Source organism: Coregonus clupeaformis, chromosome 21 (assembly GCF_020615455.1).
Source record: "Coregonus clupeaformis isolate EN_2021a chromosome 21, ASM2061545v1, whole genome shotgun sequence".
NCBI classification, from domain to species: Eukaryota; Metazoa; Chordata; class Actinopteri; order Salmoniformes; family Salmonidae; genus Coregonus; species Coregonus clupeaformis.
In genome coordinates, this window is record NC_059212.1 from 47,192,887 (window position 1) to 47,205,424 (window position 12,538).

General features: G+C 48.4%; 1 protein-coding gene across 2 annotated transcripts in view; it reads right to left on the reverse strand.

Annotated features, from left to right (window-relative positions):
• Positions 1 to 928: 928 nt before the first annotated feature.
• Positions 929 to 12,538, reverse strand: part of LOC121535374 (guanine nucleotide exchange factor VAV3-like) — a 121,132-nt gene continuing 109,522 nt past the window's right edge. The window contains exons 26-28 of one of the 2 annotated variants that reach the window (XM_041842393.1): positions 2,070 to 2,123; positions 1,494 to 1,642; positions 929 to 1,230 (exon numbers count right to left, since the gene is read on the reverse strand). In XM_041842393.1, coding sequence (XP_041698327.1) covers positions 1,189 to 1,230; positions 1,494 to 1,642; positions 2,070 to 2,123 — 245 coding nt within the window. In that variant the 3' untranslated portion in view covers positions 929 to 1,188. The remainder of the gene's footprint in view (positions 1,231 to 1,493; positions 1,643 to 2,069; positions 2,124 to 12,538) is intronic. The other variant, XM_041842394.1, reaches the window with a different exon arrangement.

Here is a 12,538-nt window from a genome sequence, read left to right on the forward strand (position 1 = left end):
TCTACATTAATGTGGATGCTACCATGATTACGGATAATCTTGAATGAATCATGAATAATGATGAGTGAGAAAGTTACAGACGCACAAATATCATACCCCCAAGACATGCTAACCTCTCACCATTACAATACCAGGGGAGGTAAAAAAAAAATCCGGGTACGATATTTGTGCGTCTGTAACTTTCTCACTCATCATTATTCATGATTCAGTCAGGATTATCCGTAATCATGGTAGCATCACTCATCATTATTCACGATTCATTAAAATGGGGGGACTATGTACAAAAGGTGCTGCAATTTCTAAACGGTTCACCCGATATGGATGAAAATACCCTACAATTAAAGCTGACAGTCTGCACTTTAACCTCATAGTCATTGTATAATTTAGAATCCAAAGTGCTGGAGTACAGAGCCAAAACAACAACAACAAATGTCACTGTCCCAATACGTTTGGAGCTCACTGTATTCAAAGGGAACCATAACAGTCACATAATGGAAGCATACTTCTCGCAAGCACAACAAATTGCACAGTGAGTCTTAAACATTGTGTACAGTCATGAAACACTTTAGGTGTTGAAAACCAGAAAAATATCTTGCTGAGTGTTTAATAATTTCCTAATTTGACCGTGTTGCAGCTATCAGGCTAACCAATGAAGTTATCAATAAAAACACCAGCTTCATAAAGGTTGACTCTCAACCAGGGAGGGAGTGTCTCTACTTCAGGTCTGGAGTCTAGTGCAGTCAGAATAGAACAGTGCTGGTCATAAGGAGGGGTGAGGATGGGGTGAGGTGGGGAGGGGTGAGGATGGGAGGGGTGAGGATGGGGAGGGGTGAGGATGGGAGGGGTGAGGATGGGAGGGGTGAGGAGGGGTGAGGATGGGAGGGGTGAGGATGGGAGGGGTGAGGATGGGAGGGGTGAGGTGGGGAGGGGTGAGGATGGGAAGGGGTGAGATGGGGTGAGGAGGGGTGAGTGGGGGTGAGGATGGGTGAGGACAGAGGGCGTTGCCACTTCCCTCTGTCTGGCTTGGGCCTCTTGTGTAGTCTTGTCTGTGTTCTATCAGAGTGCAAGGCAGGGTGCTGTGGTGCCGTAACCTGGAGGCCGTCTGGAGGCACCATGCAGTGTGTGCTGTAGCCGTGCCCCAACTCTTCTAGTTGGTTAGCCCTGAGAGTTGAGGCTTAACCAACCAGCTCAGTCCTCCTCTTCCACATATGTAGAGGGAAACCAGCCCACCTGCCAACAATGAAAACACATCACTGTAAAAAGCCTGGAAACTATATGGAAAAGACCAGTGACACAACATCCATAATCATATAAATAAACTTCAAGACATTGGATTCACCGGCAGGGAGAGCATGACCTTTCACAGAGGGAAGGAAGTTATGTTTCAATTAACGTGGAACAAAAGACTCCCCCTGCCGTTGACCTCCCCCTCCACCAAATATATAAACTCCCCCTGCCGTTGACCTCCCCCTCCACCAAATATATAAACTCACCCTGCCGTTGACCTCTCCCCTCCACCAGCCGTTAGCCATCTTGGTGTAGATCTTGACTATGTCTCCCTCCTGTAGAGACAGCTCTCTGGTGTCTCTGGAGCTGAAGTCGTAGCATGCCACCGCTATGCCTACCACCCTGGGAGAGAATACTGGCACAAACAACAACAACAGACTCGTTAGTACACACCAGAGGAGGCTGGTGGGAGGGAGGAGTTACAGGAGCACGGGCTCATTGTAACGGCTGGAATGGAATAAATGGAAAGGCATCAAACACATGGAAACCAATTACAATGTCCGCCTGTAGCTCCTCCCACCAACCTCTGGTAGTCACACACACACACACACACACACACACTTGAGATGCATGAGGTAAGCTACAGTGACTAGAGACGCTGTAGAATGAAAAGTAGAACAAAGAGAGAGAGAGAGAGCGAGAGAGAGAGAGACATAGAGAGAGAGAGAGAGCGAGAGAGAGCGAGAGACATAGAGAGAGAGAGAGACAGAGAGAGACAGAGAGACATAGAGAGAGAGAGCGAGAGAGAGAGAGAGAGAGAGAGAGAGAGAGACCACCTGTACCTGACCAGAACGGAGTGGAGGAAGGAGGAACAAAACCCCAGCTGCCAGGACAGACTACAGAGAAGAGATGTTCCGAATGTTCAGAGAGAAAGACGAGGTGAGGGAGATAAAGTATGGATGAGAGAGAGAGAGAGAGAGAGAGAGAGAGAGAGAGAGAGAGAGAGAGAGAGAGAGAGAGAGAGAGAGAGAGAGAGAGAGAGAGAGAGAGAGAGAGAGAGAGAGAGAGAGAGAGAGAGAGAGAGAGAGAGAGAGAGAGAGAGAGAGAGAGAGAGAGAGAGAGAGAGAGAGAGAGAGAGAGAGAGAGAGAGAGAGAGAGAGAGAGAGAGAGAGAGAGAGAGAGAGAGAGAGAGAGAGAGGGAGAGAGAGAGAGAGAGAGAGGGAGAGAGAGAGAGAGGAGACAGAGAGAGAGAGAGAGAGAGAGAGAGAGAGAGAGAGAGAGAGAGAGAGAGAGAGAGAGAGAGAGAGAGAGAGAGAGAGAGAGAGAGAGAGAGAGGGAGAGAGAGAGAGAGAGAGAGAGAGAGGGGGGAGAGAGACAGAGAGAGAGAGAGAGAGGGGGAGAGAGAGAGAGAGAGAGACAGAGAGAGAGAGAGAGAGAGAGAGAGAGGGAGAGAGAGAGAGAGAGAGAGAGAGAGAGAGAGAGAGGGAGAGAGAGTTTTTACACTCACAAAAGTTTCAAAGGAATACAGACATTTCAAATGTCATATTATGGATATATACCGTTTTATGACGATGTGCAAATGTTTACTGTTTTTGTTGTTGTTGTTTATTTCACTTTTGTCTATTATCTATTTTCTATAAACAGACGCCTCACAGGTCCTCAACTGGCAGCTTCATTAAATAGTACCCGCAAAACACCAGTCTCAATGTCAACAGTGAAGAGGCGACTCCGGGATGTTGACCTAGGCAGAGTTGCAAAGAAAAAGTCCAGTGTGTGTTCTTTTGCCCATCTTAATCTTGTCTTTTTATTGGCCAGTCTGAGATATGGCTTTTTCTTCGCAACTCTGCCTAGAAGGTCAGCATCCCGGAGTCGCCTCTTCACTGTTGACGTTGAGACAGGTATATTGTGGGTACTATTTAATGAAGCTGCCAGTTGAGGACCTGTTTCTCAAACTAGACACTCTAATGTATTTGTCCTCTTGCTCAGTTGTGCACCGGGGCCTCCCACTCCTCTTTCTATTCTGGTTAGAGACAGTTTGCGCTGTTCTGTGAAGGGAGTAGTACACAGCGTTGTACGAGATCTTCAGTTTCTTGGAAATTTCTCGCATGGAATAGCCTTCATTTCTCAGAACAAGAATAGACTGACTAGTTTCAGAAGAAAGTTCTTTGTTTCTGGCCATTTTGAGCCTGTAATCGAACCCACAATTGCTGATGCTCCAGATACTCAACTAGTCTCAAGAAGGCCAGTTTTATTGCTTCTTTAATCAGCACAACAGTTTTCAGCTGCAAAAGGGTTTTCTAATGATCAATTAGCCTTTTAAAATGATAAACTTGGATTAGCAAACACAACGTGCCATTGGAACACAGGACTGATGGTTGCTGATAATGGGCCTCTGTACGCCTATGTAGATATTCCATAAAAAATCAGCCGTTTTCAGCTACAATAGCCATTTACAACATTAACAATGTCTACACTTTATTCCTGATCAATTTGATGTTATTTTAATGGACAAACAAATTGCTTTTCTTTAGAAAACAAGGACATTACTAAGTGACCCCAAACTTTTTAACGGTAGTATATATATATATATATATATATATATATATATATATTACATTACATATATACAGTGAGCTCCATAATTCACTGGACAGTGACCATTCTTTTGTTATTTTGGTTCTGTACTCTAGCACTTTGAGTTTGAAAGGATACAATGACAATGCGGGTGAAGTGCAGACTGTCAGCTTTAATTTGAGGGTATTTTCATACATATCGGATGAACTGTTTACGAATTATAGAAGCTTTTGTACATGGTCCCCCCCATTTTCGGGCATCAAAAAACATTGGATAGTTTAACATAATGTAGAATAAAGTAATCATTGTTAATATTTGGTCGCATATCCTTTGCATGCAATGACTGCTTGAAGTCTGCGATGCATCGCCATCACCAGACGCTGGGTATCTTCCCTGGTGATGCTCTGCCAGGCCTGTACTGCAGCCATCTTCAGTTCCTGCTTGTTTCGGGGACTTATTGCCTTAAGTCTCCTCTTCAGCATGTAAAATGCATGTTCAATTGGATTCAGATCTGGTGATTGACTCGGCCAGTCAAGGATTTTCCACTTTTTGGCCATCAAAAACCCCTTTTTGCTCTAGCAGTATGTTTAGGGTCATTGTCTTGTTGCATGATTAAGTGCCGTCCAATGAGTTTAGAGGCATTTGGTTTTATCTGAGCAGATAAAATATTTCTGTAGACTTCAGAATTCATTGTTCTACTTCTGTCTGCAGTCACATCATCGATGAAGACAAGTGAGCCTGTTCCACTGGCAGCCATACAGGCCCTAGCCATAACACCCCCTCCACCATGTTTCATGGATGAGGTGGTATGCTTTGGATCATGGGCATTTCTTTTTTTTCTCCACACTTTTGTCTTTCCATCACTCTGGTACATGTTAATCTTTGTCTCATCTGTCCACAATACTTTTTTCCAGAACTCTTGGGGCTCTTTTTAGCAAACTGTAATCTGGCCTTTCTGTTCTTCAGGCTTATCAGTGGTTTGCATCTTGTAGTGTACCCTCTGTAGTCCTGCTGGTGTAGTCTTCTACGTATGGTAGACTTTGACACATCTACACCTGCATCCAGGAGAGTGTTTTTGATCTGTTGGGCTGTTATCAGGGGTTTTTTTCTTCACCATAGAGAGTATTCTCCGGTCATCCACTACAGTGGTCTTCCTCTGTCTACCGGGTCTTTTGACATAATTGAGTTCACCGGTTGTTTTTTTCTTGTTAATGATGAACAAAACTGTTGACTTGGGCATGGCCAGGGTTTTTGCAATGTTCCTGAATGATTGATTTTCATTTCTGAGCCTTATGACGGCCAACTTCATTTGCATCGACACTGCTGTCTTCCTCATGTTGTCACACCCCAATAACAACCTCCAAAGGCAATAGCAAAGTCTAGAATCATCAACAGCTCTCCTGCATTCACTAACGACACAAATGAATACACCTGCCTAACGAAATACTTGTAGTACCTTAAAATGGGGGGACCATGTACAAAAGGTGCTGTCATTTCTAAACAGTTAATCCGATATGTATGAAAATACCCTCAAATTAAAGCTGACAGTCTGCACTTCACGCTCATTGTCATTGTATCCTTTCAAACTCAAAGTGCTAGAGTACAGAACCAAAATAACAAAACAATGGTCACTGTCCAATGAATTATGGAGCTCACTGTATATATATATATATATATATATATATATATAGAGAGAGAGAGAGAGAGAGAGAGAGAGAGAGAGAGAGAGAGAGAGAGAGAGAGAGAGAGAGAGAGAGAGAGAGAGAGAGAGAGAGAGAGAGAGACAACACAAGCAAGGTAAACAAGTTTCAGATAGAGCAGAGGGAGAGAGAGTTAGGCAAAGTTATAAAAGACTAGCAAAAGCTGATGGGAGAAGATTTGGTGAGCAAAACATTGAAAGTGCCAAACAATTCAGCAACCATTTCTGTGTTGTTAGTCATTGTACTGTATACAGATGTGGGATCTTAATTTGATCACACTGTTTCAGGATAATTTTTCTGCAATACAGGAAATGTAGGGTATTTGACGTTTAATAAAATGGTCCCCTGTGGCTCAGCCAGGGTTGTTAGATTCCCACGGGAATTAAATGCATGCACTCACTACTGTAAGTCGTTCTGGATAAGACCGTCTGCTAAATGACTAAAATGTAAAAACTCTTCCAAAGTTTTTAATTTCCCGTTTGAAATTTCTGACTTTATTTTCCCTTATGAAAAATGTATCAACCCCTAGAAAAATGTCCATTCATTACAATATTAATTCATTCACATTTCCTGTTGCTACAGGATTATTTTCCTGCTGTAGCAAACTGGCTCAAATGAAGATCCTACATGTGTAGAACCATCTCCATTGTTCTAAGCCTTGACATCCTATACTGTCTTAGAAAACAAGACACAAAAGGGTTTGGTTCCGCTTTTATTTTGTGTGTGTGTATGTGACTTTTATGCAAGTCAAACCTTTCTCCATGCCAACCCGCCAGCCATACGTACACACACACACACCAGAGTGCCAGCATGAGGTAACAGCCTTAGTCCAGCAAGTCAAATACAGGCGGCTGCAATTCCCACCGCACAAACAGTGACTTCTGCTGTCTCTGTCTCTGTCTCTCTGTCTCTGTCTCTCTCTCATTGTCTCTCTCTCTCTCTGTCTCTCTCTCTCTCTCTCTCTCTCTCTCTCTCTCTCTCTGCATGCTGGGAGTGTTTGGTGCGTGCTGGGAATTGTTTGAGTGAGTGCTAAGTGCGAGTGTTGTGTAGAGTTAGATATCCTGGGTTTTCCTTTTCTTGGTGATATCCTTTTTTCTTCTATGCATGATTAAGGTTATTATTTCAATTTTTTTGTTGTGGTAGAATTAAGTATATTGTTTTTCGTGTCGAAATTACCCTGATTTTGGTGGGGATGGCGGCCCGAATCGGGACGCCGTCCCTGTCACTCGGCACGGCTTTAGGTGTGTTACTGAAGCTACTGTCACGGTGGAAGAGGTTCTGGTCGCCGTAGGAGAGAAGGTAGGATATGAGAATGTTGCTTATGCGTCACGGATTAATAAAGCGGTGGTGGTATTTCTTAAAGAAGAGCGCCTTGTTGATCGTATGGTTGAGCATGGCATACTTCTTAAAGGAATGTTTATTCAAGTTACGCCGCTTTTTTCTCCGTCAACAAGGATAACGATTTCAAATGTACCGCCGTTCATTCCAAATGAGCTATTGGAGCGCGAGCTATTGCGCTTTGGGAAGTTTGCAAGTTCAATTAAGGCTGTCCCATTGGGTTGCAAACACCCGGCGTTGAAACAGGTAATGTCGTTTCGGCGACAGGTGTTTATGTTTTTGGACTCACCGGAGCAGACTTTGGAGTTATCGTTTAAAGTCAAGTATGACAATAGATTGTATATGGCTTATGCTAGTACAGGTAGTCAACGGTGTTTTGAGTGTGGGGATGTTGGTCATAAGCGACATGCTTGCCCGAAAAGGGAGAAGGCAGAGGGAGGGGCGCAGGTGGTCCTCGTAACGCCTGGGCCCACTGATGTAGGAAGAGGTGGGCTGACAGTGGTAGAGCAGCCACACGCATCTGTTGCTGAGGAACAAGTTGTCCGTGTTGAGGGCACAGAGGTGCAACTTGTACCAGAGGGAAATGTTATGCAGCGGAACATTTTTGTTGTAGAAGGTAAGGATGGATCTGAAGGGCCTTTTCCTCAGACTGGTGAGGAGGTGCCCAGTACGAGTGCTGTGGTACAGGAGGGGGTACATGTGGAGCTAATCTCCCAGGTAGTGGAGGAGATGCCCACTACAAGTAATGGGTTACAGGAGAGGGTTCATGTGGTGCTCATCTCCCAGGTAGTGGAGGAGATGCCCACTATGAGTGCTGGGGTACAGGGGGCTAGTCTCCCAGGTAGTGGAGGAGATGCCCACTATGAGTGCTGGGGTACAGGGGGGCTAGTCTCCCAGGTAGTGGAGGAGATGCCCACTACGAGTAATGGGGTTCAGGTGGGGCTAGTCTCCCAGGTAGTGGAGGAGATGCCCACTACGAGTAATGGGGTTCAGGTGGGGCTAGTCTCCCAGGTAGTGGAGGAGATGCCCACTACGAGTAATGGGGTTCAGGTGGGGCTAGTCTCCCAGGTAGTGGAGGAGATGCCTGGTACGAGTGATGGGGTGCAAGTGGGGGAGTGTTGAAAGGGATGTGGTAGAGGGGAGTCAGTGGTCTGTGGCCTCAGTTGAGGAGGATCAGGAGAAGGATATGGATATCTCTCTTGATACGATATCAGCTGGTGAGGACTCAATTTACGATCTAGAGGAGGTAAATGGGTTTCTGGATCAGACTTTTGGGAAATCTGTCAAATTGGCAGATTATTTTGATGTTGATAAATTTGTGAGGTCAGCTGTGATGTTACAGAAGACGGTGGGGTTAGACCAGTTGAGTGAGAAGAAGCGGTTTCGCTTGAGGAAATTTGTTACTGCTGTTGCAGCAGCAAAAGGTGGTGGGAAACGTGGTCAGGTTAAGAGAAAATTTAAATAATGATGATGATTATGCCTCATAGGGTGTTCTATTCTCTTTGTCTGGTTTCTCTGTGGTATCTTCTGCTTTTCCCTTTTCTTTTCTATATGGAGGTACTAAGGGTAGGTTCTCTCAATATTAATGGAGGAAGGGACAGGAATAAGAGGGCTTGGGTATTAGAAGTAATAAAACAGAAAAGGCTTAATGTCACGGTCGTCTGACGAATGAGTAGACCAAAGCGCAGCGCGTTGAGTGAACATGACTTTATTAAGATAAAGTACACTAACCAAAACAATAAACACTGACGAAACGTGAAGTCCAACAGTACACGACTGAACACGGAACAAAAACCCACAAACACACAGTGAAACCACAACAGTTTAAATATGGCTCCCAATCAGAGATAACGAGCCGACAGCTGTCACTCGTTACCTCCGATTGGGAGTCACATGAATAATCAAGAACCACCACAACATAGAAATGCACAACTAGAAATCCCAACATAGAAATACACCCAAATGAAAATGAACAACCCTGGCTCCATAAATCAGAGTCCCTGGAGCCAGAGTGTCACAGTACCCCCCCCTAAAGGTGCGAACTCCGGGCGCACCAGCATACAGTCTAGGGGAGGGTCTGGGTGGGCGTCTGTCCATGGTGGCGGCTCTGGCACTGGTCGTGGTCCCCACCCCACCATAGTCACTACCCGCTTACGTAGCCTCCTCCAAATGACCACCCTCCAATATAACCCCACTGGATTAAGGGGCAGCACCGGACTAAGAGGCAGCACCGGACTAAGGGGCAACACCGGACTAAGGGACAGCACCAGGAGAAGGGACAGCACCAGGATAAGGGGCAGCACCAGACTAAGGGGCAGCACCAGACTAAGGGGCAGCACCAGACTAAGGGGCAGCACCAGACTAAGGGGCAGCACCGGACTAAGGGGCAGCACCAGGATAAGGGGCAGCACCAGGATAAGGGGCAGCACCAGGATAAGGGGCAGCACCAGGATAAGGGGCAGCACCAGGATAAGGGGCAGCACCAGGATAAGGGGCAGCACCAGGATAAGGGGCAGCACCAGGATAAGGGGCAGCACCAGGATAAGGGGCAGCACAGGGCTAAGGGGCAGTACCGGACTAAATGGCGGATCCTGGCTGGCTGGCGGATCCTGGCTGGACGGCTCTGGCGGATCCTGGCTGGACGGCTCTGGCGGATCCTGGCTGGACGGCTCTGGCGGATCCTGGCTGGACGGCTCTGGCGGATCCTGGCTGGGCGGCTCTGGCGGATCCTGGCTGGGCGGCTCTGGCGGATCCTGGCTGGACGGCTCTGGCGGATCCTGGCTGGACGGCTCTGGCGGATCCTGGCTGGACAGCTCTGGCGGATCCTGGCTGGACGGCTCATGGCCGGCTGACGGATCTGGCTGCTCGTGGCTGGCTGACGGATCTGGCTGCTCGTGGCTGGCTGACGGATCTGGCTGCTCATGGCTGGCGGAAGGCTCTGGCTGCTCATGGCTGGCTGACGGATCTGGCTGCTCATAGCTGGCGGAAGGCTCTGGCTGATCCTGTCTGGCGGAAGGCTCTGGCTGATCCTGTCTGGCGGAAGGCTCTGGCTGATCCTGTCTGGCAGACGGCTCTGGCTGATCCTGTCTGGCGGAAGGCTCTAGCGGCTCCTGTCTGGCGGAAGGCTCTAGCGGCTCCGATCTGGCGGACGGCTCTGAAGGCTCATGGCAGACGGGCGGCTTTGCAGGCTCAGTACAGACGGGCGGCTTTAGCGCCGTAGGGCAGACGGGTAGTTCAAGCGCCGTTGGGCAGACGGGCAGTTCAGGCACCGTTGGGCAGACGGGCAGTTCAGGCGCCGTTGGGCAGACGGGCAGTTCAGGCCCCGTTGGGCAGACGGCAGATTCTGGCCGTCTGAGGCGCACCGTAGGCCTGGTGCGTGGTGCCGGAACTGGAGGTACCGGGCTGAGGACACGCATCTCAGGGCTAGTGCGGGGAGAAGGAACAGGGCATGCTGGGCCCTGGGGACGCACCGTAGGCCTGATGCGTGGTGCCGGAACTGGTGGTCCCAGGCTGAGAACACGCATCTCAGGGCTTTTTATGGTGCGTGGAGCAGGAACAGGCCGGGCTGGGCTGGCGACGCGCACCGTATCCCTGGTGCGAGTGGCCGGAACAGGCCGGGCCGGGCTGGCGAAGCGCACCGTATCCCTGGTGCGTGGAGCAGGAACAGGCCGGGCTGGGCTGGCGACGCGCACCGTATCCCTGGTGCGAGTGGCCGGAACAGGCCGGGCCGGGCTGGCGAGCGCACCATATCCCTGGTGCGTGGAGCAGGAACAGGCCGGGCTGGGCTGGCGACGCGCACCGTATCCCTGGTGCGAGTGGCCGAACAGGCCGGGCCGGGCTGGCGAAGCGCACCATATCCCTGGTGCGTGGAGCAGGAACCGGCCGGGCTGGGCTGGCGACGCACACCGTAGGTTCTGTGCGTGGAGCAGGAACAGGCCGGGCTGGGCTGGCGACGCACACCGTAGGTTCTGTGCGTGGAGCAGGAACAGGCCGGGCTGGACTGGCGACGCACACCGTGGACTTGATGCGTGGAGTAGGAACAGGCCGGTCCGTACTGGGAACACACACCACTGGCTTTAACTGGGGATCAGGAACGGGCCGGACCGGACTGGTAACACACATCAGTCTCTCACGCCGTGCCGCAACAACTTCCCTTCCTCTACTCGCCAATGGCTCCCGTAATCCGATAGCCTTCTCTCCACGTCTCCCTGTGGCAGCCTCCTGCTGCCCAGCCGCCCAGCCATGTGCCCCCCCAAAAAACTTTTTGGGGTTGCCTCTCGTCCTTCCAACGATGACCCTGCTGACGCCGTTGCTCCTCTCTCGCCAGGGCCTTGATCTTCCCCCAAGGTCCCTTGCCCCCGAGCATGTCCTCCCAGGACCACGATTTGCCCACCTGGGCCATCGCCAGCCTCTCGATCTCCTTACCAGGCGCCTCCTCCCATGTCCAGTCTCTTTGCTCCTGGACACGCTGCTTGGTCCTTTTATGGTGGGTTTTTCTGTCACGGTCGTCTGACGAATGAGTAGACCAAAGCGCAGCGCGTTGAGTGAACATGACTTTATTAAGATAAAGTACACTAACCAAAACAATAAATACTGACGAAACGTGAAGTCCAACAGTACACGACTGAACACGGAACAAAAACCCACAAACACACAGTGAAACCACAACAGTTTAAATATGGCTCCCAATCAGAGATAACGAGCCGACAGCTGTCACTCGTTACCTCCGATTGGGAGTCACATGAATAATCAAGAACCACCACAACATAGAAATGCACAACTAGAAATCCCAACATAGAAATACACCCAAATGAAAATGAACAACCCTGGCTCCATAAATCAGAGTCCCTGGAGCCAGAGTGTCACACTTAATGTAGTTTTCCTACAGGAGACACATAGTGATGAGGAAAATGCGGCTGACTGGGGTATGTGGTGGGAGGGGCAGCATATACTCAGTCATGGTACTAATTTCAGTGCTGGGGTGGCAATCTTGTTTTCTTCAGGCTTAGGGGTGACTGTGGTATCTACAACAGAGATTGTCAAGGGTCGGGTTTTATTGGTCAAGGTGGATGTTATGGGGTTTTTGTTTGTTTTTTTGAATGTTTATGCTCCTAATGAGGGTACAGAGCGTATTGTTGGTTTTGATAAAATAAAGGAAACCTTAAGACAGTGTGACCAAGAGGGTGTATGGTTTTAGGGGGGACTGGAACTGTACAGTGGATTTTACTGTTGATCGCACCGCTGAAGAACCTCACCTGCGGTCAGCAATTTGTCTGTCTTGTCTATTAACTGAGTTTGAGCTTTCTGATGTGTGGAGAGTAAGGAATGCAAAAGTTAGACAGTACACATGGCTAAAAGTTAATGAAGGTCATGTCAGTGCAGCAAGGTTAGACAGGTTGTATGTATCTGAGCAATACTGTAGTAGGGTTGGAAGGTGTGACATTACTCCTGTGGGTTTCTCTGATCACCATATTGTCACTGTTGATATTCACTTGTCCTGTCCACGAAGGTCATCATCTTATTGGTATTTTAATGTTAAATTGTTACATGATGTCATGTTTTGTGAAAGGTTTTTGTTGTTTTGGGAAAAATGGAGGGTTACAAAAGGGAATTTTGAGTCCTTGAGACAATGGTGGGAGGTTGGGAAGGCCCAAATACGATTATTTTGTCAACAGTATACTGCTCTGTCTCGAATTGAA